The 26,080-nt window shown below is 36.4% G+C and overlaps 2 protein-coding genes across 2 annotated transcripts in view; one reads left to right on the top strand and one right to left on the bottom strand.

The window, feature by feature from the left end:
- Positions 1 to 20,144, bottom strand: part of LOC129440325 (carboxyl-terminal PDZ ligand of neuronal nitric oxide synthase protein) — a 36,144-nt gene extending 16,000 nt beyond the window's left edge. Inside the window, exons 1-7 of the mRNA XM_055199599.2 lie at positions 19,646 to 20,144; positions 17,838 to 17,909; positions 3,459 to 3,551; positions 2,792 to 2,850; positions 2,416 to 2,524; positions 1,885 to 2,038; positions 1,615 to 1,748 (exon numbers count right to left, since the gene is read on the bottom strand). Of these exons, the coding sequence (XP_055055574.2) occupies positions 1,615 to 1,748; positions 1,885 to 2,038; positions 2,416 to 2,524; positions 2,792 to 2,850; positions 3,459 to 3,551; positions 17,838 to 17,909; positions 19,646 to 19,756 (732 nt within the window). The 5' untranslated portion in view covers positions 19,757 to 20,144. The remainder of the gene's footprint in view (positions 1 to 1,614; positions 1,749 to 1,884; positions 2,039 to 2,415; positions 2,525 to 2,791; positions 2,851 to 3,458; positions 3,552 to 17,837; positions 17,910 to 19,645) is intronic.
- Positions 20,145 to 21,827: 1,683 nt separating this feature from the next.
- The window catches only part of ttll11 (tubulin tyrosine ligase-like family, member 11), a 38,453-nt gene continuing 34,200 nt past the window's right edge, over positions 21,828 to 26,080 (top strand). The window contains exon 1 of the mRNA XM_055199601.2: positions 21,828 to 23,120. Coding sequence (XP_055055576.2) covers positions 22,620 to 23,120 — 501 coding nt within the window. The 5' untranslated portion in view covers positions 21,828 to 22,619. The remainder of the gene's footprint in view (positions 23,121 to 26,080) is intronic.

Raw genomic sequence — 26,080 nt, 5'->3', positions numbered from 1 at the left:
TTGCCAGTACCTTGAAGTAGTGACAGGGCATTTCTAAACGGGGTGTATATTACAAAAACTCGATGGAGCCAGCCATGTAATGAAAAAAATGTAATGAGGATATTTGAAGAGTTTTGGTTCCAAATTGCGATAAACGCCATTTTTGACAAAACGAGTTACTGCCAGAATCAGTATTATATCAGGTCAGTATTTAAAAGTAAATTCTTAATTATACGCAAAATCCAATATCCGCTGGATTATTTTGTCATCTTTTCTCCCTTTTTTCCCAAAACGCGATAAACGCGACTCCTCCTTTTCTACAGAATGCAATAAATCCGCTCCACAAATTACAGCGCACCATTCCACGCAATGTAAACAAACAATGGCTGTGCGTTGAGTACACGGAATTTTCCTCATCTACTTTGTACTTCGTGATCAACAAACAAACAAAAACAAAATAATACTTTAATGGCATTGATAAACCTGTGATGGTTTTCTGTGACGGGAAAGAAACGCAAGCCATCAACATCTAATAATTTACGCGAGAGGCACTCGGGAGACGGGTGCATCAAGTTTCTGTCATGCTAACACATTGACCCCAGGGGATCTTATGAAAAACTTTACATAATTTTACTCAAAGTCAACGAAAATCGAGCAGGACCAAAAGCTGATCGCTGTAAAAAATGTTAAGCGACGATGTCAAGTATAACCGCTGCAATGACAGTGTACTTAATATGACAAAGTAAGTGTTTTGATTAATGCCATTAATGTTTTTTTTTTAGTCAGTGTGTACAACTGTTCAACTAAGTGAATATAAAATGGCAAAGATGAATGCACATTTATACATTGATTCAATAGATTTATAGCATTTTGAAAAAAAAAATTAGTTTTTATAATAAATCTTTAAAAATCAAGTTATGGATTTGAATTTTTTACGTTTACTATAACCTAAAGATGCTATGTGAAAGTTTGTAACAGAAAATAGTGGTTTTCATCTTGTCACTTTCTTGGTATAGAAAACACTTTTTCCCGAAATTTGTCAAAATGGATTTATTGCGTTTTGGAAGCAAACTCTTCATTTGTGGCAAGTTTTCTTAATTGTCATGAAAATACATGACAATTATATGACACAACTGCAAAATTGTAACAATTTAATGCAAAAAAGAAATAATATTTTGTCTCCTAAACTAGATTTTATTTCACTTTGTTTATGGGAGTTTCGTGAGATTTTGAAATAAAAAATCTAAAAATACAACCAATAATAGAACTCATATTTTTATCAGTTTACTTTAACTGATAAACATTTTGTGATATGTGCAATGTTTCATTTACAAGTGTGTTTCAAACTGTTCAAGAAAAGATAAGTGTATGATTTGTGTATTACTGGCAAATTCCACAGATACATCAAAAACCTCGCTCAGTGAGTATGCCTGATATTCTCACATCACACACAGTGAAGTGATTAAAGTCAAGGAAGGATGTTTAAACTGCTTGAGCAGCACTGAAGTGAACAGCCTGTGCAGCCCGCAGGGGTCACAGAGGAAGAAGACAAACAAGGTAAAAAATCGGAGATACTTTGCATGCACTACCTATTCTTTTGCAAAAAACAACACTCTACTTTAAAATGATTTTCACCTGGAGGGTTTGTCCAGTTTTCACCACGTTGAGCTCTGACAGGCTCTGAAGAATGTCATCCATAGCTTGCTCGCTGAGCTTCGTCGACTGCGACTCTGTTACATCATCACGTTCCATTCCTGTTATCTGTCGACCTATGACAACCGAATGCGACGCACCAGAAATTTGTATTGCAATATTGATTTAATTGGTGTGATATAGCACATAAATTATGATCGACTGTGATGACGACAGCTTTTATGCATTAATGCTCTAATGGCACAGTGTCACCTTCAGTGCTGGGCTCCTCTCCAGACTGATCGCTCTGGCCGTCTGCAGGGCCGTCTAGCTGCTCATCTGCATTCTGCTCAGCATGCTGCAGACTCAGCTTATGGCACACCTCAAACGCCTGGCCGACTGTCCGCACTATCCGCATGGCCTGACTCTGAAAGATAGGAGCAATTTAACCATGAAAATGTAGGCAGGCACATTTTAAATGTTCATAGAATAACTATGTTATAATTTCTATACTTACAAATTATATTAATAGCAGATCATTTTTTGTAAATAGTCTCATTTTCACGTCACAATAATATCAGTCACTCAATTGACTTTACATGTCTATGCAAAAAATTGAATTTAAATAATTTTGGTTATATGTAAATAAGTTACTAAGATTTTTTTCAACAACATGCCAGCTTCTATGGCTATGTTTATGGTCAGTGCCAGGTTTAGTTATTCAAAAAAAGATATTATAATCTTTAGTCTGGGCAGAGTGATATAGACAAAGAGGTGAAGATCTTATCAAGTGTTCTGCTCTACCTTCTTTTTGGACTTAAACACATTGCATCTGAATGAGTTGCTGGATCCATCACGTGCAATATAGCTAAAAATCTTCAGATCTTGGGAATCATGGGATACATAGAAGATCCTGAGAGGAAAGAGTAAAAATGTTCAAATGTAAGCTAAAATACATGTAAAGTGCATACATGAATTCACTACACATTAACCCATTATTTATTTATCTTGTTGAAATGTGCTTAGGGACCGAGTCAATGTTTAAACACTCATCCAAGTCATTACATCAGTTGTGCTGCCCATGTACTGTAAACTCATTAGACATTGTTCTAGTAATAATATCTAAACATACAACAACAACTCACATCATGAGAAGCACAACTGCAAACTGGTGTCTCACCTGTATATGGGGTCGTGCATAACCAGCATCTTACTCTCATCCCACGTCCACTCTTTCCTCTAAAGGTCAAACATCACCACAAAATCCAAATGAAATCCAGATACTCATTGTGCACATAGAAAAAACTATATTAAAATATATGTTAAAACTATACTAATGCAGGGCTGTGCAAAAGTCTTAGGCACCATGCCACAATTAGATTTGTTGTTTTTGCAATGTTATAGTGATCATATATAATTGTTTCTCAGTCCCTTTAATAGAATACATCCAGAAAATTCAAGAATTGTGTATAAAACTGTATAAAAATGTAAACTGATGTGTCAAGTTTTTAGGGTAAACTCCCATTCCACTTGAGCAATAGCAGGAAACTGCAGGATCTCTTAAACCTAAATCAAATTAAATCTTTTTACTTCATTCAGCTCAAAAACGCTAAAGATGTGTTTCGTGCCAAGAGAGGTCACACTAAACACAGATGATGCCTAAAGAAGACATTTAGTCCTGAACATAAATTTTTTTGTACATATTTCCTGTATTTTCTGTTTGTATATATAAAATAGATTGAAAAATAAATATGGATGGACATTAAAACGTCTGGTGGTGGTGGCCTAAGACTTTTGCACAGTACCTATATGTCAGAAGTGTAGAGGTGTTATTAGTTTACACGTGCCTTGGGCTTCTTGCGTAGGATCACTTTGACTCCATCTACTGAAACCACCAGGCTCACTTTCTTCTTTTTGATGCTTTTAGCCTTGAACTCGTACTGCAAAAATAAACCAGAGTAATTTAAATGCCTGGGGAGACATTTTCAAACACCAATGACACAACCACACAATTTCCTAATGAGATTCCCATGAAAGCACATGACAAGCACAATTTTATGATGCGTTAAGTAGTGTGCCCAGTTGTTCTCTTTAACACAGCTGAAATAGGAACAAAGACCATTGCAACTCAGGGAACCTATTAAACCTATTTCATTATAGCAAAATATTTACCCTACATGAGGGTACCCTACACTTGTTTGCTGGCATAGGTAGGAAGTGGCTTTATTACTTAGCTGGAGTGAGCAGGAAGGAGTTTATCATTTACACCTGGACATAAGCCAACACACTCACTTTGACCTTTACATCCATGTGACTCACTCTAATGCTTATTACACACCATACAACCAAAAATTATCTGCTTTAAAGGTGCAGTGTGTAATTTTTAGAAGGATCTCTTGACAGAAATGCAAAACAATATACAAAACTATATAATCAGGGGTGTATAAAGACCTTTCATAATGAACCTTTAGGTTTTTATTACCTTAAAATGAGACGTTTTTATCTACATATAGAGGGTCCCCTTACATGGAAGCCGCCATTTTGTGCCGCCATGTTTCTACAGAAGCCCTTAACGGACAAACTTTTTTTACGAAGCTGTCTCCGAAGATGACATGTTTGTCTGGTGGTGGCTACCGTAGCTTCTCTATGCATTTTAAAAGCGATGGGCAGGCAGATTTCACAACTATCTTTAGATGTCTTTAGTTGTCACAAAGCAATGGCTACAAATGTGCAGTGTGCACTAAGCACAACTCTGTTGTTTCTTCTCACTTCTGTAAGTCGTTTTGGATAAAAAATACTAGCGAAATGTCTGTAAAAATTAGTTTTTTTTTAAATTTAACTCGTATAAAGAACATTGTAGCAAATTCTTATATGACAGAAGAGTGTAGCTCTTTTCAAACAACCGCGCTGTTTAAAAAAAACATATTTTCAGGCATCAAGCACTTCTGATTAATAAGTTAAAAAATTAATAAGTTCTCAGACACTTCATTTTGCTAAAATTATAATGCAACAGAGCTACTTTATATGTATGCTTTGTGGTTTGGGAATTCCACAATGCACTGTGACAAGCACAGTAAACAGAGCAGTCTGCAGTTCAGCGCAGAATGATGAGAAATTACCTAATGTATACCTACAAATTACTGAAATGTATTGATGAAAATCACTGGATCTTTGTTTTTACTTGATATTTATGTGCTTTGTATGTTATTGTTTATTAAAGCATTCCCTAATAATTTAGCTAAATGTGTTAAAACCAATCAACACTATTTGTGTTGTGCACATGTAGCTGCCTTGAAAACTGTTCTTCAGAAATCTTTAATTTGTAATCGTAATTGACAAAACCCATTCTTACAGCTTGTGGCGGCACTCTGAATGAGTGACATTAAATCAGGTTCTTTAAAAGTTGGTGAGGTGGATATTAATAATTTTTATGAATACTCTGTCTTTTAATCATGTTATTGAATAATTGAAATCAATTCCTTAACTGAAACAGGGCTACACTTATTCGCCCACACATTCCGCAGATCTGTCATCTCTTCGAAGGAGAACAAGGATACAGTGGTAAAAATAAAACGACTTCATGATATGTACCACAGGAAAATGATATGACAGGTCCGTCCATGTGTACAGATGACAAACCCTTAGTGTGTGTGTGTGCAAAACCAAAAATACTGAAACTTCAAACTATCTTGTCATGGATAATTAGTCTCACTGCTCTCTATAGGCTGAAATACTTGTTTCACTTAGTGCACTCTTGTTAAAATGCTCCTCAATTTGTAAGGCCCATTGCATGGACCATTGCACTGCTTGCAAAGCATCATACTAAGGTGCATTTTGTTCTAAATCTGATCCTACATTTTTCATTTTGTAGATAATAAATTTAAGCGTGCTATATTTTTTGCCTTTTTGTAGACTTTTTAACCTTTCAAAATAACAGTAATCAGTCCTTCCAGAAAAACGCAGAGTTTTTTGTGATTGTTGCGGGCAAAAATCCTTGATCTTGCGGCACGTTTTCTTAAAAAATGCAATGGAATATGCTGGATATTTATGCAATTTTATTGCGATGAAATTGCGGGAACTGCAAAAATGCGGGGATTATGAAAACATGCAAGTCCTACATATATTTTGCATATATATATATGAAGAGTTTCATTGCAAAACGAGATAAATCCATTTTTTTTACATTTTTGTCAAAACATGTTTATTATTATGTTATCATGATATTATTTTGCTTTATGTTGCTACTTAGCTGTATTTTTTAAGTTATGAAGGTTTAAATCAAAACAAACCAACTGCAGTTGCATTGAAATTCATTGGAATGCACAACCAAAAAACGAGATTTCTGAACAATTAAAAAAAGGTGGTTATCTAGTTTTGCAACGAAACTCTTCATATATACACAAAAGATACAATAAAATGTCTAAAAGCATTACTGAATAAAATAGACTGACTTTATATCACTTAATCTGTAGCCATTTACATAAAAAATACTGTAACATAATTTAGATACTGGGTACTGTTTAAGATACTATTTTTGATTGATTTAATTTATTACTACAATAATTTACAGACAAATCCATTTAGCAAGAGTGTAACAGGCAATGTTCAACTTATTCTAGTTTTGTATGGATTTCATACCATAACCAGAACAGAATAAATAATTCAAATTCTTTAGAGAATTAAATGTCCTTTGACCAGAAGCATGCAGCCATTTCAAGACACAAAACATAAGGAAAACAGGAGTTGAGGGACATGACATACAAAATAGGGCTACCAGGCTATCCAACAAATGATCATTCAGCCTAACATCCAGTGGCGGCTCGTGACTGCTCATCCGAGGATGCGTTAATTCAAAATAAGTGTTCGGATTGTCACATGTGTGGTTACCTTTTCCAAAATATGTGTCCTGCGTGTCGAGAGATCCTGTGTGCATCACGTGTTTTGTCAAAATAAGTGCCTGCTGCACACACGTCAAAACCGTTTATGATAAAAGAAACGCTCACTTTCACGAAATACACAAAAGACACTTCCTTAACAGTAAACTCTTATTATACATGAGATTACGCGAGTATCTGGCAAACGCGAGCATCTCTTTTATCATAAACCCTTTAGACGCGTCTGCAGCAGGCACTTATTTTGGCATGACACGTGATGCAAACACGATCTCTCAAAGCGCAGAACACATATTTTGAAATTACGAACCACACGCGCTACATACGTGTTGTGACGAACTTCGCATCGTGCGTCCTCAAAAAAAGAAGTCACCAGTCGCCACTGCTAACATCACTTTATTACTGGACTCTAACCAGTAAAACACTTTATCGTAAAGCGTCTGTTTTTCGTGATCCTATTTTTCAAACTTTAGTTGGTGTGTAAGGTTGCTGTTGGAGCATAAATAATGCCTGCAAAATGATAAAGCTCAAAGTTCAATGTCAAGCGATATATTTTCTTTAACAGAATTCACTTTTCAAAGTCTACAGCGAACAGCCGGTTTGGACTGCAGCCCTCTACTTCCCAGATATATGGCATCAATATAAAAGTTTTTGACTAACCTCCGCCCACAGGAATACGGCAGTCGTCAGCTAAGCTAAGCTGCTGTCCAATCACAACACAACACAATAAACAAGCTACACAATCAGAACTCGTTACGCATTTCTGAAGGAGGGACTTCATAGGACAAGGAAGACATCAGCTGTTTTTAGGACAGTGAAAACAGCGGTATACAGATAAGTAAATTGTGTGAAAAATACTTTTTTTTTAAACGAAACATGAACACATGTTATATTGAGCAGCGTAAACACAATCAAAGCTTCAAAAACACAGTAAAAACGGGACCTTTAATATATGCTTTTCATATAGGCCTACGCTATTTATGTTCGTAATGTATGATGGTTTACACTTCCATGTCTCTTTGCACTTTCTTTAGTACTTGGATATGTCTTTTTAACATGTCTTTAAACAGCTCCTTACTGCATGGCATGACCTTCTGTAAAATTAGCAGGGAATCTCAGCATCCAAAGGTCACAGTTAATATTTATGGACCATGCCTGAAGGATGAGCTGTCAGAAAAAAATTGTCAATACAGGGCTCAACGCTGTAGAAGAGCAAGAAAAGATTTCAGTGATAAAATTATAAATCAAAAGTCAAATATAATTTCAGGTTCCAGGTACATTGGGATTAACTGTGCACAGAAATGAAGAACTCATAACAAAGGAATATTGTTGTAAGGAGATAACAAACAAAAATTAATAAAAAGTGTTGATATGTCTCTCCATGCGCTAAAAATTTTCTTCATTCTTACATCTCGCCATTAAGTTCAGTGGACCAGATAAAGGGTTATCATCAACACCAAGCATGCTATGTGCTGTCAGCTTTTCTCATGAGTTCATGAGGGTAGTTGCTTGTTCAACGAAAAAGGTTCCCGACTTGTCTGCTTTACCTGGAAACTGACGGCAAACTGTGCAAAACATCACATTGTTTCTTTTGTCATGTTTTACCCGTGTAAATCTCTGCTTCCAGGATGTTAAATAATTACGTTTTTGTTTGCCCTCTCAATGATGACCGCCGCCATCTTAACATCTCTTAACACAAAAAAACGCAACAGTGTCCACACACAACAACCAATAAGATAGGAGAAACCTCATAACATTGCTGAGAAGATAACGTTTGCAACGCTTAAAACGTGTCGTAATGGTAACATTGCATAAGAATACATACAGACTCTTACACTGGCACCAGGCCATCAGCAATCCCTTATGTTAAGCCCTGCAATAAATGGTCCCTAGCTGTCACCCGGGTGGTACTCTTTCAAAAAGTGCACCTTTAGAGTGTATTTTAGTACCTCAAAAGTACATATTGGTACAAAGTGTATATCTGTACCGAAATGGACCATATTAATAGGACCTTTTCAAAGGGGTACTGCTACACTGACAGCATGGGACCATTTTCTAACCATTTTTTTTCTGACAGTGTACTGTACATATACCAAGAATCTTGAATTTTCCTTTAAATACAAACTGGATTAAGCTTTTCACACAGTCCCATGTGTGTTTTAAAGCACTAAAGAAGATAACTGAAAAGTTGGATTTTGTCAAACTAGACCAATAATTTAGTATATCTGCACAAGTCATAACCACACACTCCATACCAGTCTAGCAGCTAGGACAAATTGCCAATTTATGACATTAATGCCTGAAGCCATTAAATATATATTAAAACCACATACTAGTGGCTTTAAGTATGCATGCATTACATTTTACACTGAACTTTGGGCTAAAACTAAATCTTTTTCATGATCGCAGTTCACCTTGCTCTGCTTTCTCTTGATTTTGACAGAGTTTCTTAAAAAGCAAAGAAGCCATATCAAACAAATGCTTCGCGTTTTGTGTCAGCATTTCTTACAGGACAAAGAGTCTATAACGCTGTTCAATAATGAAATTTTAATCCTGTATTGCTTGAGTGCAAAGTGCATTGAAATATTTAAGATTTGCTTGACGGCTTTTTTTATTCTGTGCATAAACATGATTGTAAAAGACTTGCAGTTTGAAGAAAAGAAAAACAGGATTATATTTTACACTCCAGAAGAGCTGAATACAGCTCCATCTGCTATAATCCCATCTTGCTCTTATTTCGAGTCCCAATTTCATCAAGAAACATCTGCATTGTGCTGTAACAAAAGCAGTCCTACTTGACACATTCCCCACATATGAGAGAATATAACTACAAGTGACACTGCCATTTATTTTTTAAGACCATTATCAGGACGTTTCACTTAACAACTCGATATTCCAGAAACACAAAAAACCTGGTTGAATAAATGTATATATGGGTGTGGTTTTGAATATAGTAGCCCTTTTCCTTAAACTCACATATTGATGTATCTTTAATCTTTGGGACCTTGAGTATTACATCCTTTTTTCTAAACTTTGTCTTTGTGGACTGTCGTCTTTGACTATAGGGACATGACAACAACTTCCATTAGACGTTGCCATTGGAAATGACCTTGACATTGCGGGTGACGCTGAGGGCGAGTTGGTCTCTCAAGCTTGTCTGACTTGATTGGGTTTCCGCTTGACTTCAGGCCAATGCAAAGTGTGTTTTATTTTAACAGAGTGTGTAGTTGAGGGGAGTTGAGTGAGTGAGTGAGTGTGTAAAAGATGGGAGGGAGGGAGAGAGAGAGAGAGAGAGAGAGAGAGAGAGAGAGCACTGAATTCACTTCTAGGCTCATTTCTTGGAAGCTGAGTTGGCATAGGGACGTGGGCCAATTACAAATCCATGGGTGGAACGTTACATCCTTAACTCAGCTTATCTGGTAGTGCTCCAATACTTTTTATATACCACTTTGATACACAAGTTTGTACATAGTGTAGGTTTGTCTACACTCGTGAGGGCCAATTTTTGGAAGCTGCTCTCATAGATATAATGAATTATATGTATATAAAAATACATTAACAAATTTTTTTTTGCTTTTAATCTACTGATGTCCACAGGACTATGGTAAGGAGGACAAAAAAGTAAATGAAAGAAATGTAACAATAACACACCACAGTTACACTCAACACACACACTTTGTAATGGTGAAGCTGATAAAGGTATATGTGCTTGACTGAGTAGTTGACAAAACTCGTGTACTGACAGGAACTCCCCAAGGTACCCACGTAACTACAACAACTTCAGCCATTAGTGTGTGTGTGTGTGTGTGTGTGATTGAGAGAGAGAGAGAGAGAGAGAGAGAGAGAGAGAGAGAGAGAGAGAGAGAGAGAGAGAGAGAGAGAAAGAGAGATTGGTCCACTGTGGTGAAAAATCTTCCCAAATATTAATATAAGTAATCATCTCATTCCGACATTTCACTTGTTGAGGTCTTTTAATATATATTTTGACTTTGATTTGCTTTTCAAAAACATTAGCACAATTACTTGACCTTGGGGGGGTTTAATGCTATTTCATGCATTCTGACTTGCATTCTAAACACAGTTAGAGGGTCCTATCATACACCCGGTGCAATGCAGCGCAAAGCGCGATGCAATTGTCTTTTGCTAGTTTTAACCCGACGCAATTATCCTTTTCACGTTTAGCACCACGTTGTTTAAATAACAAATGCATATGCGCCCAATGTTGCGCCCATGGGCGTTCTGGTCTGAAAACAAGTGTGTTCAGGCGCATTGTTGGCGTGTTGCTATTTTGAGGCAACTAAAATAGACTACGCCATTGGCCAACTAAAACCTAGTCTAAAGTCAATGGCGCAATACGTTTTTTTATTTATTTAATGAGCGCAATATGCGCCTATAAACGGGACGACAACGCGCGTTTGCTTATCACACACATGGATGCAGCACAAAAACCCTTTGAAATATGATGATTAAAATGTAAAAGATTATTATTGAGTCTCTTGTACATAAATGATATGTTGATATTATGAGACGTTAGAAGGCGTAAAGATATGGATATGGTGAAATAAAAAACATTTTTAAGTAGTGCTTTAAAAAAACATGTTGCTGTCCGAGTGCTGAAGGCTCTTCACATGTTTGTAAATTCTTTCTCTGTTGTTTGTTACAAATAAAGTATTTTTAGAGTACAAACCTTTTCCTGGATATTTGCAAATTATTTAATGAGATTACAATGATTATGTAGGATATCAATACATTTACAGCAATTAAAGCCTTCTATTTTTACTTCCATGCTGAAAGAAAACAGCTTTTAAAGGTTTTAATAAAAAAATAACAATTTCAATACAAATAAAAACAACACATTTTTAACATCAATCTTAAACTGGGGGTCTTCTACCTCCGCTTATTATTTTAGTTTACAAATTCAGCCATCTAAATAGGGATTAGGCATTTTAAAGGCGATGAGAGCTGAGAATCTCACTGGTTTATTGCACGTTACGCCCAAAACTCACCCAACATTACTCATTTTGAGAGTAGAAACAAGCCTTTGACAATTTTCCTGTCGTTAATTTAGCAAAAGTGAAATCGGACACGCCCTTTGATCATTCAAATAGGGCCCAAAGAGTTGGATTCCTCATGCTAAACATGGGCAAAGTTTCAAAGAACCATTTTGACGTATGAGTATTTCTGTGCCGAATGCACTTTGTCAGGGTTCTTTTCGTGAATTTATTTTTGACTACTGATTTTGTTACGTAACAGAATCACTGGAAGTACAGTGGAAGTCCATATATGGGCACTTCACCTGGAATAGCGCACGCACACACCAACCAAGAGCTGACACAAAATTGACCTTACCGAAGAAGTGTTTTTTTTTTGTTTGTGAGGAAAATTTAAGCTTGTTCACCTTCCCAAATAACTCAGCATTATGGGAACAATTGATAAAGTTTGGAGTTGTGCAAGTGTGTTTGTTTAACGCTGGATTTTGTTGAAATGGGGCGGTCCCAGTGATAAAACAACCGGTCATAAGTCGCAGGCGGTAAGTAAATACGCATAAAATGTGTTTTGTCTGCAATCAGCATGTAAGTGCATGTAATGTAAACAAAATGAACATTTAATGTATCGTAAGTTATCCAGAGATAGTGGGATAAAGTTTTGTGTACTTGTGACTCACGTCGCCCACGGTACGCCTCCAGCTGATCTGTCTTTTAAAAATCTGATAATTAAAGATTCTTAGGAGATATGGAGGATGCAATACTACGTACTCAAGATTAGCATGAGACTAGCTGAAACTTGAATGACAAGTGACTAATCGTAAGTAACCACATCGCTAGATGTTCCACCAGCATGGTTGCCTGTAACTGTACAGTGATTTCTGGGTTAGGAGCAGACTACATTTGTATCTTGCTGTAACTAAGTTTCTGGCCCCGATGGTGCAAAAACCTTTAGAAGAGTCAGGTGTCTTTACATTACGAGTATTTGTGTATGAAAAACAAGATTTTAAAATGAATCTCATCTCTTTGAACTTCATTACACCAAGTCTAATGTAGTAACCTCCAATAATCTAAACATATATTGACTTTTTTAAGACCAAACGGTAAATGAACCAGGCTATGTGTATAAACAACACAGTAACAGGTGTGCACAGTTCAAAAATGACTCAATGTTCAGTTTGTTTAATAAAGTGTGTTGTTTGAGTGTGTGTTTTTCAAGGACATGTGTTCACACAGACAGGCAACTTAAAAAACTGGGCCATTACGAGGGCACCATCTGTCCAATGCGAAGAACAAGCAGGAGTGTGTTTTAACAATGTCAACACTTCTGCGTCCATGTCATGTGTGCATTCATACTATATTTCAGATAGGGAATTCATTAGAGGAATTATGGGTTTACTATAATGGAAAAAAATATTGGAAATACTGCTAATGCCACATATTGTGCAACAATATATTGATTTTCTCATATTTGCTTTGTAAATCATTTTACTTAGAAACTGACGACCTATCTTACCATTGGAACTGAGGCAACTTTATTAGTTACAAAAATTTGACACATGAACACAAACACTTCTAAAGCTATTTTCAACTATTTACTCAAGTAATCATTGGTCATTTCAGATCGAAACGGTGAATAGGTTACTGTTAGGGTTAGAGTTTTGTGGATTCAATACACTACACCTGATTGATATGTTTGCTTTTATATACATTTAGGTAGATCTGCTTTATCGTAAGTATTAAAAATGCAATTTGTACATAGGAAGTATAAAAGTTTCTATTAATTTAGTACTATTTATAACTCATTGTTATATGCATGTTGTTATTATCATTAAAATTCCCCTAAATATATACATTCTGTCATCTATTACAGCCTATGTCATTTCTTACACACACACAAACATAAAGAGCAAAGGTCACCAGCCAAATGGCTTACTGTTAGATAAAGAAAATTGTGTGAGGAAGTGAACTAACAAGTACAGGAGACAAAACAAAAGAGATCTTCCTAAAGTGGAATAATCCCCCTTTTTCTCATATCCTAAGGCACTTTCTCAATGACAGAACAAACTGAAACGCACAAGATAATAGAGTTTGTGTAGAGCGCAGTGCACGTGTGTGTGTGTTTCTGTATGGGTGTGTCAGTGAGCGCAGGTGAAAGTTACACCAAGTGTGCCGTTAAAAATGGTCAGGTGGGCGGAGTTTGGCTGAACAGTGCAAGCAAGCTTGAAGTTTTAATACTCAGGACGTGTTTCAGCAGAGTCGGGGGGTTACCATGGTGACATGGGGGTACTGGTCTTGCATAACTGGTTGACACTGCTAGAAATAGTCCTGAGAAGTGAAAGAGAGTGTGAGAGAAAGAGATTGAATAAGAAAAGAATAAAAGGAGTAGAAGAGGGAAGAACCCTGCGGTGTGCCTGACTGAGCACTAAGACACAGTCACACAGGATTTCCTTTTTATCATAAAACGTTATCATAAAATAAATGTATATATGAAAAACAAAGAGATTAGAAATTATTTATTAAACTGGAAGATTCAAGACGGAAAGGAAATCTTGTGTAACTTAACAATAAATATATAAAAATATACATATATGATTATTACTGTTTCATCTTGTTTCAAATCTAAATCTTCAAATGTGATTTAATAAGAATTGTATAAAGCCTGTAATAGATAAGAGTTGATTTAGAGGGAGTAAGAGATAACAAGCTTACGGATGATAGTGCATGTAGGCCATTACGTTGCATCCGTCTCTTGCCCACCGCACAACAATGAAGCCTTTCATTCTCTCCATAGACCCATATCAAGCACCCCTCTGCCCCCGCAACACACCAACTACCCCCCAACCCAATCACCTCCTCTCCCTGTCGTCCTTGCTTTCCTTCATCTGATTTCTTCATCACATTCTCTCTGACTGATTTTGTAAGACTGCAGTTGGCATCGACACATGAAGACTTAATATCTTGCAGAGGCACGGTGTGTGATGTGTGTTTGTGATCAATTGTTTATTTATCAGTACATTGGGCACACGCAACTTTATTTTATGCATGTTAAGCACTTTTTGGGGAAATGGCTGAATTATAATATAATTGAAAGTTTGCTTAGTCCATATTTTTTAATCTGATCTTATAATTCTATTCATTTAAATATAGAAGGTACTAATTTCCAAATGTAAAAATGATACAAAGAAAAATATTTATTATTGTTTTTCATTATTATAATAATAATGCAAGAATGTGTTTTTAGAGCAGGGTGAGGATTAGTCTATAGTTCAACTTCATATGTAAATAATACAATTTACATCCTCATTAGAAATCTGTACATGAAAGGTACTGTAGTATAAAGAGGGGTCACTAGACATTGCCGTCTCATTTTATGTAAAATCAATATGCACTATAAGGGAAAATAACACACTTTATGTCTGCTTTCCCATCCTGTCATCAATGACATCCTGAAAAGCCGGCTAATCTTTTGCACAGGAAGTTATATAACTTCCTTATAGCTCACTTATGATAGAGACCTTATATATTATAATACATTACTAGGGGTGTCACGATTCTCCAAATCCTCGATTCAATGACATTTTCGATTCTAAGGTCACGAATCGATTCGATTCTCGATTTTTAAATTTTTTTTAAAGACAAAAAAAGATATGCCATTATTATTTATTATTATTATTTTTATTATAGTTTCACATTAACATGCACATTGCGTGCTTTACCTCGCATGGGGGTTTGTGGGCTTCACTTTACGCGTGAGGGCTTGTAGAGAGAGGATTCTTCTTGCACGCACATGGACTTAATGCGCACGTCTTGGACTCAGTCAGAGTCAGATCACTAGGTAGTAATCCTGTTTATGATATGCATTTCAAGGAGTTGTAGCAATACATCACTCGTGTTTAAAATATAAATCGGGTTTCGCTGGACCGATGTTTTTAAAGTCACTTTTGAGAGATTTATTTTCCCCCGCTTGGCAAGCCGACTGGGCGTGAAATGGGGGCGTGAAAGCATCGACGATTCCATTTTTTAATTCGAAGTTCGAGGTTGTGACTTAATTTCGATCGATTTTCGATTTAAAATCGAAATCGTGACACCTATACATTACTATACACTATACATTATTCACAAGGAGTTTACAAAGAGGCCATTACTACTTTCCAAGCCATAACATTATATAAATCTTTCAAAAGACACAGAAATAAACACACTGTATAGACTTTTGATAGTCTAATTCTACAAATCAGTTCCAGTGAGAAATAAAAATACAAAACGATTATGAAGTCTCAATAATGTTCAGTTACAGTATTCCCTTGTTGAGATCAATGGTGTTTCCCAAATAGAGGCGATTGAATTAAAGTAAAGGAAAAGGAAGGGGAAAAAGAAAACAAAAAAGAACATGTCTCCATTGACTAAGATGCACACTTGCAAAGGTCAAGAGACACCTTTGTGTTGTTTCCTTCATTGGAAGCAGATCAATGTTTAATTTTAGGTCTGACAACACAATTCCTAGGAGCCATTTTTTTAATACAGATGTGTAGCTGATGATTTGTAGGCACGATTCCAAAACTCTCAATCTGTAACAACTGTTCATTCAGACTGGCTACATGCTTATATCCAGCCTCATGCCATGTAAATGTTTCTCTATTTGAGAAACTATTTTAATCCACTATAAACTATTGCTATTTTTAACTATTACTTTGCAGTTTCAGCAGGTGCGCACATGCAGTGTATGCACACACTAAAATAAAAGCTGCTCAGTAGTACTCAATTGCCACTTAAAGCCTCATCCAATTGTTATGAAAGCTCATTTATTAAGATAAAGTAAGGAAAAGAGAAAGAGGGTCAGTACACATTATTTAATTTTGCTTTCAGTAGCAGTAGAACAGGATCAAACACAGCAGATCATACATAAATTCCAGACTTGTCTCTAAGGGAACTTTTTCTAAGGGAACTTCAGTAACCCAGATAATATCAGCAGTGAAAAACAAACAACCCAAAACAACTCCATCAGTCATATGATGATGAGTCGTATTATGACAGGCAAACCTCTCACTTTTCCAGCAGCTTTATATTCCTGCTCCTCAACTGATAGCATTTAGTGCCAAGGTTATGTGTTTGCTTCTATATGAAGAGTTCAAATGCAAAACACTCTAAGTGCATCTGACATGTTTTCTTGTAAATTAACATTTTTTATCAGGCTCTTTTGTTTATGTTCAGTTCTCTGTAATGGCTATGATAGGTTAATAGTCAGTAATTGAAATGCCTTATTCTCACAAATGTCACTTTAGTCATTTCATTCAAATTTGACTGTATTTTGCTGCAAAACCCTCTAAGTGCATGCAGGCGTAAACCAAGTTTCCCAATCTCTCTCCAGTCACTTTTTACTGTTCTTTCTAAATAAAGGGAAAAGGCTCAAATATTCAGTCAATATCCTAATACAGTCGATAAATCTCCTTTAACTAGGTAAAACATAAAAATGAAATCCAATGTATGCATGCCATCGTTCATCCAATACGTGGCGTTTAACGAATTCTGCCAACCAATCTGATTGGCCTGAGGCCAGATTTAAGCAGATTTGAAGGAAATTTGATGAATGTACATATACATACCGAGAGCATTTGGTCAATATCATGATCTCATTTTTGATGGAGGTGGCGTTTAGCAACTTTTGCATCTGAACTCTCCATATGCTGACAGGAGACAGGGAAAGCAGAGACTAATACAATCACGGAGTTACAAACTGAAACACTTTGATCTTTTGGTGGGCCTGTCACAAGCTCTAAAGGTAACAAGGCTCACAGCCTGCTCCATGTCTTCAAGTGACAAATCCAACTTAATTTGGCTCAGAAATGGCCTGTGGTTTGAACTATCAGATGCGGGTATACGGCAAGTACATACAGAAAAGTAGGAGACACAAAATAATGCCAGTCATCTCTAATATCCATTTGCTGATGGTCTTGCAGATATCACTCATGGGGAATAACAAGGCTTTCTGTGCACCAGTATAAACCGTGTGTGTGTGTGTGTGTGTGTGTGTGTGTGTGTGTGTGTGTGTGTGTGTGTGTGTGTGTGTGTGTGTGTGTGTGTGTGTGTGTGTGTGTGATATGCTGGGCGTTACAAATTTCAGGTACAATAATACCTTCAGGCTACACATCCTAAACAAAGCACACACACGCACAGTGGTAGACTCTGGTGATAAATATACGGCAGCTTTTCTGGCCAAGTATGTCCAAGCTAATGAATCTTACACTGCAAAAGCATGTCTGAGGAAACAGCTGCTGTGAGCCAATCAGGAGTGATTGCTCAGCACTCTCTGTGTCTGTCTGCGTGTGAAAGCGTCTGAGGAACTCACCCTGATTCTTCTCATAGCAGCGACGATCTCCATGCGACTGTTGGGTCTCGGGACATCCAGACTGCCCACATACTGCAAAAATAAACACAAGCTTGAATGTTATAACCAGCCACCCAAGTCTAAAATCAATAAGAGTCCAGACACAAACATACTTTCTGGGTAAAGTTACCTTTGCATTGGCAGGAAATTAGTATTTAAAACTCCCCTCAATTTTTAGCTAAAAAACAACAACAAACAGCCGACCTCTCATATTAGCATGATCACTATTACTCAACTGACATGTATAAATTCTGCCACTACCGGGCCATGTTTCATATTATAATCTTGTATCCTAAGACAAACACTGATCCCTACATAACATAAGCGTTAATTTTTTGATACTAAGATTTAAACATCGCCTGAAAGATGAATGAAAAAAGCTTTCTGTTGATGTATGGTTTGTTATGGTAGGACAATATTTGGCTGAAATACAACTATAATACAAAATCTTATACATTTTTAAATACATTACACAAAACTAAATACAAAATCTGGAATCTGAGTGTCAAAAAAAATCTAAATATTGAGAAATTGCTTTAAAGTTGTGCAAATGAAGTCCATGGCAGCACATATTACTAATGATGATAAATACATTTTTTTTATATATTTACTGTAGAAAATTTACTAAATATTTTCATGGAACATGATCTTTACTTAATATCCTTACAATTTTTGGCATAAAAATGCATTTAATGACCCATACAATGTATTGTTGGCTATTGCTGTAAATATACCAACCTACCCATGCGATTTATAACTGTGGTCCAGGGTCACATATTTTTAAATATGAGCAATAGTGTAAATAAGTGCCTGTAATAATCCTTACATCTTATTAGAAAAAAATGCAATAGATCAGCAACTTATACCACCAATTTGAGCTTTAAAGCAATACTATAAAAGTACAGTCAGAATGTGACTGTTCATCTGTATCAAGTAAAATTCCTGGAAGATAATCCTGCATCACAAATTGGAGCTAAAATTACCCTGCAGAAGGCTACTGAGTGCCTCAGAATACAAAGCTTTAGGTTTCCTGAGGCATTTGGCTATTTTAAAGACTTACAGATAAGCTCTTTGAGAAAACACCAGTGTTTATTACATTTTGACCATAATATGAATAAAATATGCAAGTGTGTCATATCATTTGGAGAATACATTGTTAAAAATAGACTGAGGACTTATCTGGGATTTTTATAAGATATGCTGGATTGTACAAATTACAGACACAACATAAATGTTTAGTATTCTAAACAAGACTTGGGTTTCTATTTTATAGCACTTATTACACAGGGTTGGTTTTTTATTTTATTTTTTGCATAAGAATTAAAGCTATTAACTATTTACAAAACCATATAGAAAGTTTTTTGGAATTTGTCAGGTGCTAGCCTAAACCTAGTGACAGCATTTTTGGCCGTAAGTAGCCTACCACTAATGATGTTAAAATGCTCCGGGATCCGAAATCCAAGTCAAATCTAACATTAAATACAAAGAGGTTTACAGACTTCTTGGTAAACTACTAACTTGCTCCAGCCATGAATGACATATAGGAAAGTTGAGACAAAGACAAAATAGTCGAAACTCTTTACATCTATTCAGATTAATTTCCATTTGTTTCCCACAGGCTGATGTGTGATATTGTCGCGATTCAAAACACGATCCTGAATCTGACGTGTAGCCTATACTCAGCGGTGCGACCTTTTATGCACAATATATTGCATAAAGTAACAGCAATAAAACTTAAATGTTTACAGTAATTATGATATGTGCTTTACCTTGGCTTGGAAGTGTATTCCGTGTTGATACGCTTCTTCGTTATGAAGCGGGACTCGTGAATCTGCAACATCGTCCACCAGGTTGTACCTGTTTCTCCCGTGCATTTTCATTGGGACCTGTCCGGATGCTCAGAGAGAGAGAAATGCTCTGCCAATTCCCAAGGGTCAAAACAACAGACAACTAGAGAGCGCTTTAGCCGTTTTAACCAGCCGAAAACGAGTCACGCGTACAGGGGAGATACAAAGCGACAGAGTCCATTATAGTGTGCGTCTACCAGCCCGGGAAAATCTCAATGAAATCACAAGGCGCTTCGCAGCACAAAAGAATTGGGTTGGGCGCCTCTTTTCCCCCTCTCAGCCATCAGCTGCGTTTATTATACAAGTATGACTACAGCTCAAGTGTCTCGCTGTGGAGAAGTTTATTAAAAGATCCGCAATGGCTGAATTCTGCACGTCTCTTTGCTGAGTTTGAAATCCAGCGCTAATGACGTTGTTTGTTTACACGCACTCGCTTGCCAATGCAATTCACATGGAGCAAAGTTCCGCTTGCTTTAGAAGCGATCGACCTTCAAGTCTTTGAACAACAGTTTTTAGCATAATAAAAGAAGACTTCCCTATAGTTCATAAACTGCAATAGAGAGGCAGTGCTTGAGATCAATACTAAAAACTCCAGAATAGAATGTATCCGTAGAGGGTTTTCAAACTTTGTAAGACAGGCTACCTTCTACATAACATATATTTTGCAGGTCTATATAATTGGCTACATTTAGGGATTTAAGCCTGAAAAAAACATTTTTTTCCTCTTTAGTTTTCTGGGGACCCCTTGGAACCTCCTGGAGCCCCCCTGAGGGTAAACCCTGGCTTAGAGGGTTTGACCTATTTTGAGCTCTGTTTACAGCTCACTGTAATATTTTCGTACAGTATTTTCAAATATTTTATCATATTTTTATCTCTTTGATAAATGTTTTCCAACACACAGTTGTGAGTTTAAATTTGCTATGTGGTGTTTCTATTTCTATAAGTCCTAATATTGACAAATACAATATTTTGATACTTTTAATTAGATTGTAACATCTAATTTTGATCTAATGGAAAACACAAATAGCCTGTGCACCTGTGCCTAAATTCCAAAAGTGTCCAAATAAAGGTTTGTCTTAAATGTATTTCACGATTCATGATGCTTGTTAAGTTGGTCCTGAGTTAAGTTGGCTAGTTGGGATAAACTTTAGAGGTTCTTCCCATCCCAATGAGCATATAGCGCCATCTAGCGATTTTTAGAGTAGGGTTTATTTTTTATTGAAAACAGTTGTGATCTATTTTAGTTGGTCGTCCTTGTGGCTTATTATAATAATTAAACCAGTCATGTTCTTCTATAAATATTCTTCTATAAACTGATATCCATAGGTGGGTGATGGTTTAAGTTTAAGGACAGGGGTATACAGTAGTTGGGTATGAAACAACTGATTTCTATAAGAAAACAAACGTGCAAATGAGTACGAGATCATCTTTATCAATTCTGACACAAGTGCGCCACCTACTGAATCATAGAGGCAATGAACATTACAGTTGATACTGTATCTCAAATATCTCAGGAAATATTTAACGTGCAAATGAGTACGAGATCATCTTTATCAATTCTGACACAAGTGCGCCACCTACTGATTCATAGAAGCAATGAACATTACAGTTGATACTGTATCTCAAATATCTCAGGAAATATTTTTTTCAAATCGCACATATGAAATCATTCAACTAGAATCATACAAATAATGTAAAAGAATCTGTTATGCAAAATAGAATGAGGCCTTTAAAATGACTAACGAACGGAATTAAAAATGAAAACGCACATTGATTCTCAACCTCCACAACAGCATAATCACTGTAATACCATTACCATTAAATGAAAAACAAATAAAATAATATAGAAACGTACATGAAAAAGTAATATTGTGCACTATTATTGACTATACGGTGAAAATACTATTTTTTAATGTGGGAAGTATAAAACAATTTCTAACATTCATGTTATGTTAGTCTTTTTTAAAACAACATAATAAAATTATGTATTATGCAAAAGTAAACATTTTACAAAATTATGCGAAAATATAGTCGTTTTTATTTTTTTGCTTCGCGTAATGCGTGTCCAGGGCAATATGTTGCTGTCTGGTACCTCGACGGCTTCCGTCAGTTGCGTTGTCAACAGCACCAAAACACCAGCAGGGCTGCATGCGCCGCGTCCGACAGCGAGTTTGACTTCTCTAATATTGCGGGTCCCATCAACTCATCTTTAGTCAAACATGTCTACGTTAACAAACGGCAGGTAACCTAAATGCGCATTATGTTTTGTTTTGTTTTGTTGATACGTTTTTAAAATCAGTGTACGTTTAAAATCACTGCGCGTAATATCAGCCCTATCTCTAGATCAGATGCTGCTTCACCGGCACTTTATAACTGATCGAGAGGCAATGCGGTTATAAATCCAGGCATGATCTGCTCCAATCTCCATAGATATTATGCGATATGTGTCATCAATTGAGAATTTTGTATTGAAGGATGGGATGAGTTCCGTATCTTTGCTGCTTTTAGTTATTATAAGCAGTTAGGCATGACATTTATTCCCTAATTTAATGCATTTAACTTTAGGACACTGGAGAGCTTTTCTGCCTGGAGCCACTCCTGTCCCGTTAGATTAGAGAGACATTTAGCACATTCATCGCTTAAAAGCATATTTATGATGTTTGGGTTATAATCATGGAGTCAACATCCTCGTGTCTCCACATTAGTTTATCTAGCTCCATGTTTGTCGGTACAGGCTGGTTTTATGCAGTATGCGCCTTTGTGCTTTTATTTGGAAAGCACCAGATGGTCCATGTTAGCTCTTCGTGCTAGTTGATTACCCTGTTATAATTCACCAATCTAAGATGACATAACAAACCATTCTAGTGTTAATGTTAGATAAATACACGATCACACTATGAGCGATTGTTACGAGAGAGTGAAAAGTGAGCTCCAGCAAATGAAGGCACCTGGAGATGAGGTGGAGACCGAGGCCGCGGAGGAGCAGCTGTCCCCGGCCTTACTGTCTTATGTTCCCGCTGATGTCCCCACTTCTCGGAGAGACATTTCCAAGAGTGGCATAAACGGGAGAAGTCGGAGTAAAAGCAGGAGCAAAGCGGACGGTAAACAAGTGTCGGATCTGAAGGCGGATAATTTACGAGAGAAAGCAACAAACCGTGTAAGCAATGAGCAAAACCTTCAGGTTAAGGGGACAGGAAAGATTTTAAGGAGTAAATGTGCTGCAAACGGTCACGTTGAGTCATGCCCTGGACAAACCGATGGAAAATGTGAGGATCATGGCAGAGAGGATGGAAGCAAAGTGGGCAAAAAGAGAAGAACTGTGACGGTGGACATATCTAAAGCGAAGACGTCCCTCGAAGCGCTTAAACTCAGCATCAGGGAACTGAAGTGGAAAGAGGTATGAATATCCAATGTGAAATGACATGGGGAAACTCTGACTTATTACACCAGCCATTTAGGCTTATAGTGGTGTACGCTGATTCTCAGTATGAATTTATGTTAACAGCTTGTTTTTTCTGCATCGACTTCATAATATATTAGTTTACAATACAGAATAACACACACCATCTACTGTACACTGTCATATTGTACCACTACAACATTTTGGAAAATACTGTCTGACAATTAGCACATTTTTTAAAGCAATACTCATAAGAAAACAATGTTCAATGATCAGAAAGTGTTAACTCTGGGCTTTAGTAGATGAAGAAGCACAATTAGCTGTATAGAACTTAAATGTAATCCAATGCCTTTATTTGTCCTAATACACTGTAAAAAAATCTTTGCTGACTTACACAACTCAAATTTATCATTTCAACTTACTATTTTTTATCTTGACTAGAGATGAGTTGTTATAGCTATAGATGAGTTGTTATAACTTATAAACTCAATTTTTTAAGTTGTAGCAACTCATCTCTTGTCAAGATAAATTATAATAAGTTGACATGCCTTGATTCAACAAAAAAATGAAGGTAGCAAAGTGTATTGTTATATCTTGGTATCATCGTAAACATAGGGGTGTGACGGATCACAAAACTCACGATTCGGATCACATTACGGTTTTTGAGACACGGATCGGATCATTTTTCGGATCAGCAAAAAAGGGGTGGGAAAAATCTAATAAGAACAAATAAAGAAATTACAAACACTTATAAAAAAGAACAAAGTTGCATATAAAGCAAGGTCTAAAATTAGAATTAGGTACAGAAATCGAATTCAATAAACAATAACACTGTCTTTACTGTATGAATTAAATATAATTATTATTATTTAGAGCTTCAGAAGTGATTATTCTTTGTCTTGGTTTGTTTGATTAACATTAATGACACAGACTTAACTAAGTTAATTGAGGTTACTCCCTCTTTAGGATAAACATGGACCTGGTTTCTGCCTGATCTATACATAAACATAAAACATAAACAAATGTTTTTATTTAAAAAAGAATATTGTGGAGATTAGGGATGATGGTATGATGCACAATCTTGATTTTTCATGGCCGATTTTTATACCGATTTTCTTAACAAGAAAATTGGCCGATTCCGATCCGATTTCCGTATTTTTTTTTCTTATCAAGCAACAAACAAGAAAGAACGTATACATGAACAATATGTTTATTTGGTTTTTAACAGGCTAAACTTGGTTTGGCTATTGAAAACGATAACTGTAACCATCTAAAATGAACAGCAGTAACTGTGCAGTAGGCTACATTCAATACAAACATAAGTGGTTAAATGAGACCATGACATCAGAGGAGCGCGAGAAAACCTTGAGACAGCTTTATGAACTTGACAGAGAACTTCCCTGCGCCTTGTCTATTAATTGTATATAGCAGGAAAAGTGATCAGTCTCTTAGAAATACAAGGTGTGAGTGTGTAAACTGACTGAAATGCGTGTATCTCACAGTGAGTGGGTAAGACTTGAGAGCCCTGCGAATGTACTGTTGTTTCTCCACGACAGACATTGCAGCTTGCAATCTTAACGTCCTGCGCACAGATTTTGAAATGCTTTTACACAAAAGACATGTTTGCGAATCATAAAAAGGTGGAGATCATTTTGTTTGTATGTGCCCTGTCAAGAACAGAAAGATTTTATCTTCCCTTGGTTTTTGAAATGCATCTCTCTGTGTGTGCACTTTTGAGTGCACTTAAACGCGCACACACACAGACGTAGGGCAAATTCCAAACGGGAGAAAAGAGATGCAGCACAAACTCGCCCCACATAAAAACATTACGTTGTTTTTCAGTGCTCTATTCACCAAATGTATTTTAATGGACTACAGTATGAGACACAGTAGCGCAACTCCCTCTATAGTTTACACATCAAGAGTTCTTCGAAGAGATCTTTGAAGAGCATAGGGATGTTCACATCTGACTGGAGCTGGACCAGGCTATTCATAAGCACATGCATCTGTGCATACAGAAAGCTGCTCACTTTAGCGGTTAAATTGTTTAAAATCACTTGAATGTTAACATTTGGAAGCCTTTGAAACACGTGCAAACGATAAACTTTCCCTATTTAAATTTGCGTATTAATCCGTGAATTGAATGCGAGACGAACCGTAGATCGTGATCCATACGGATCAACTGTGATCCGTTACACCACTGACCTTAACCCTCAAGATCCCATTTAGAACCACCATATGAGTAGACATGCAGTATAACTTTCACTGAGCCTTCTTTAATCCACAAGCATTTTCACAAAACTTAAAAAAAAAATTTTTTTTTGAAACAAAAAGAATCATACTCTTACATAGACCTAGAGTAATATTGATGGAAACCAACTACAATATGATTTTATAAAAATATTATTTGTGTTACAGCAATGAAAACACACACAGTTTTTGGTTTAAATATTTTAACAGACATTGACAGCCTTTAACCTTGTCCTTCAGCACAAGTTGAACAACACTCGCATATGGTTACACTTGACCAACCATGTAAAGTCAGTGGGCATTAAAAACGAAATGCTCATAAATATATTATTTATTGTCAAACTATCCCAGGCACAAACTGCTGTGGGGTGCGTGACACCTGGCAGGTTTGACATAGTGAACGACCCATCGAGTGAATGTCTTCACTCCTTTCTTCTCATCTCCACTGAAATATTATGAGCCTATGTAATTCAAAGCTGCCTTGTTAAAGGCTGGTTTCAAGTTTAAGTGTATCTATATCACCATTTATCCTGTCTGGCATACCAAAGGCTTTTTGAATGGCAGTACAGATAGGTGTTTCCACCCATGGTTGTTTCCACCCAAATGTTTCCAAAACTATCAGTCTTTTAAGTTTAGTGAGTAGAGTTAAATCTTGTTTTTTTTTTCAGTCTCGGTAATGCAATGCCCTTTTAATGTATTACTGCAAC

Source organism: Misgurnus anguillicaudatus, chromosome 22, assembly GCF_027580225.2.
Source record: "Misgurnus anguillicaudatus chromosome 22, ASM2758022v2, whole genome shotgun sequence".
Lineage (NCBI taxonomy): Eukaryota > Metazoa > Chordata > Actinopteri > Cypriniformes > Cobitidae > Misgurnus > Misgurnus anguillicaudatus.
Note: the sequence above shows the minus strand (reverse complement) of the source record. Positions and strands in the feature narration are given on the sequence as shown.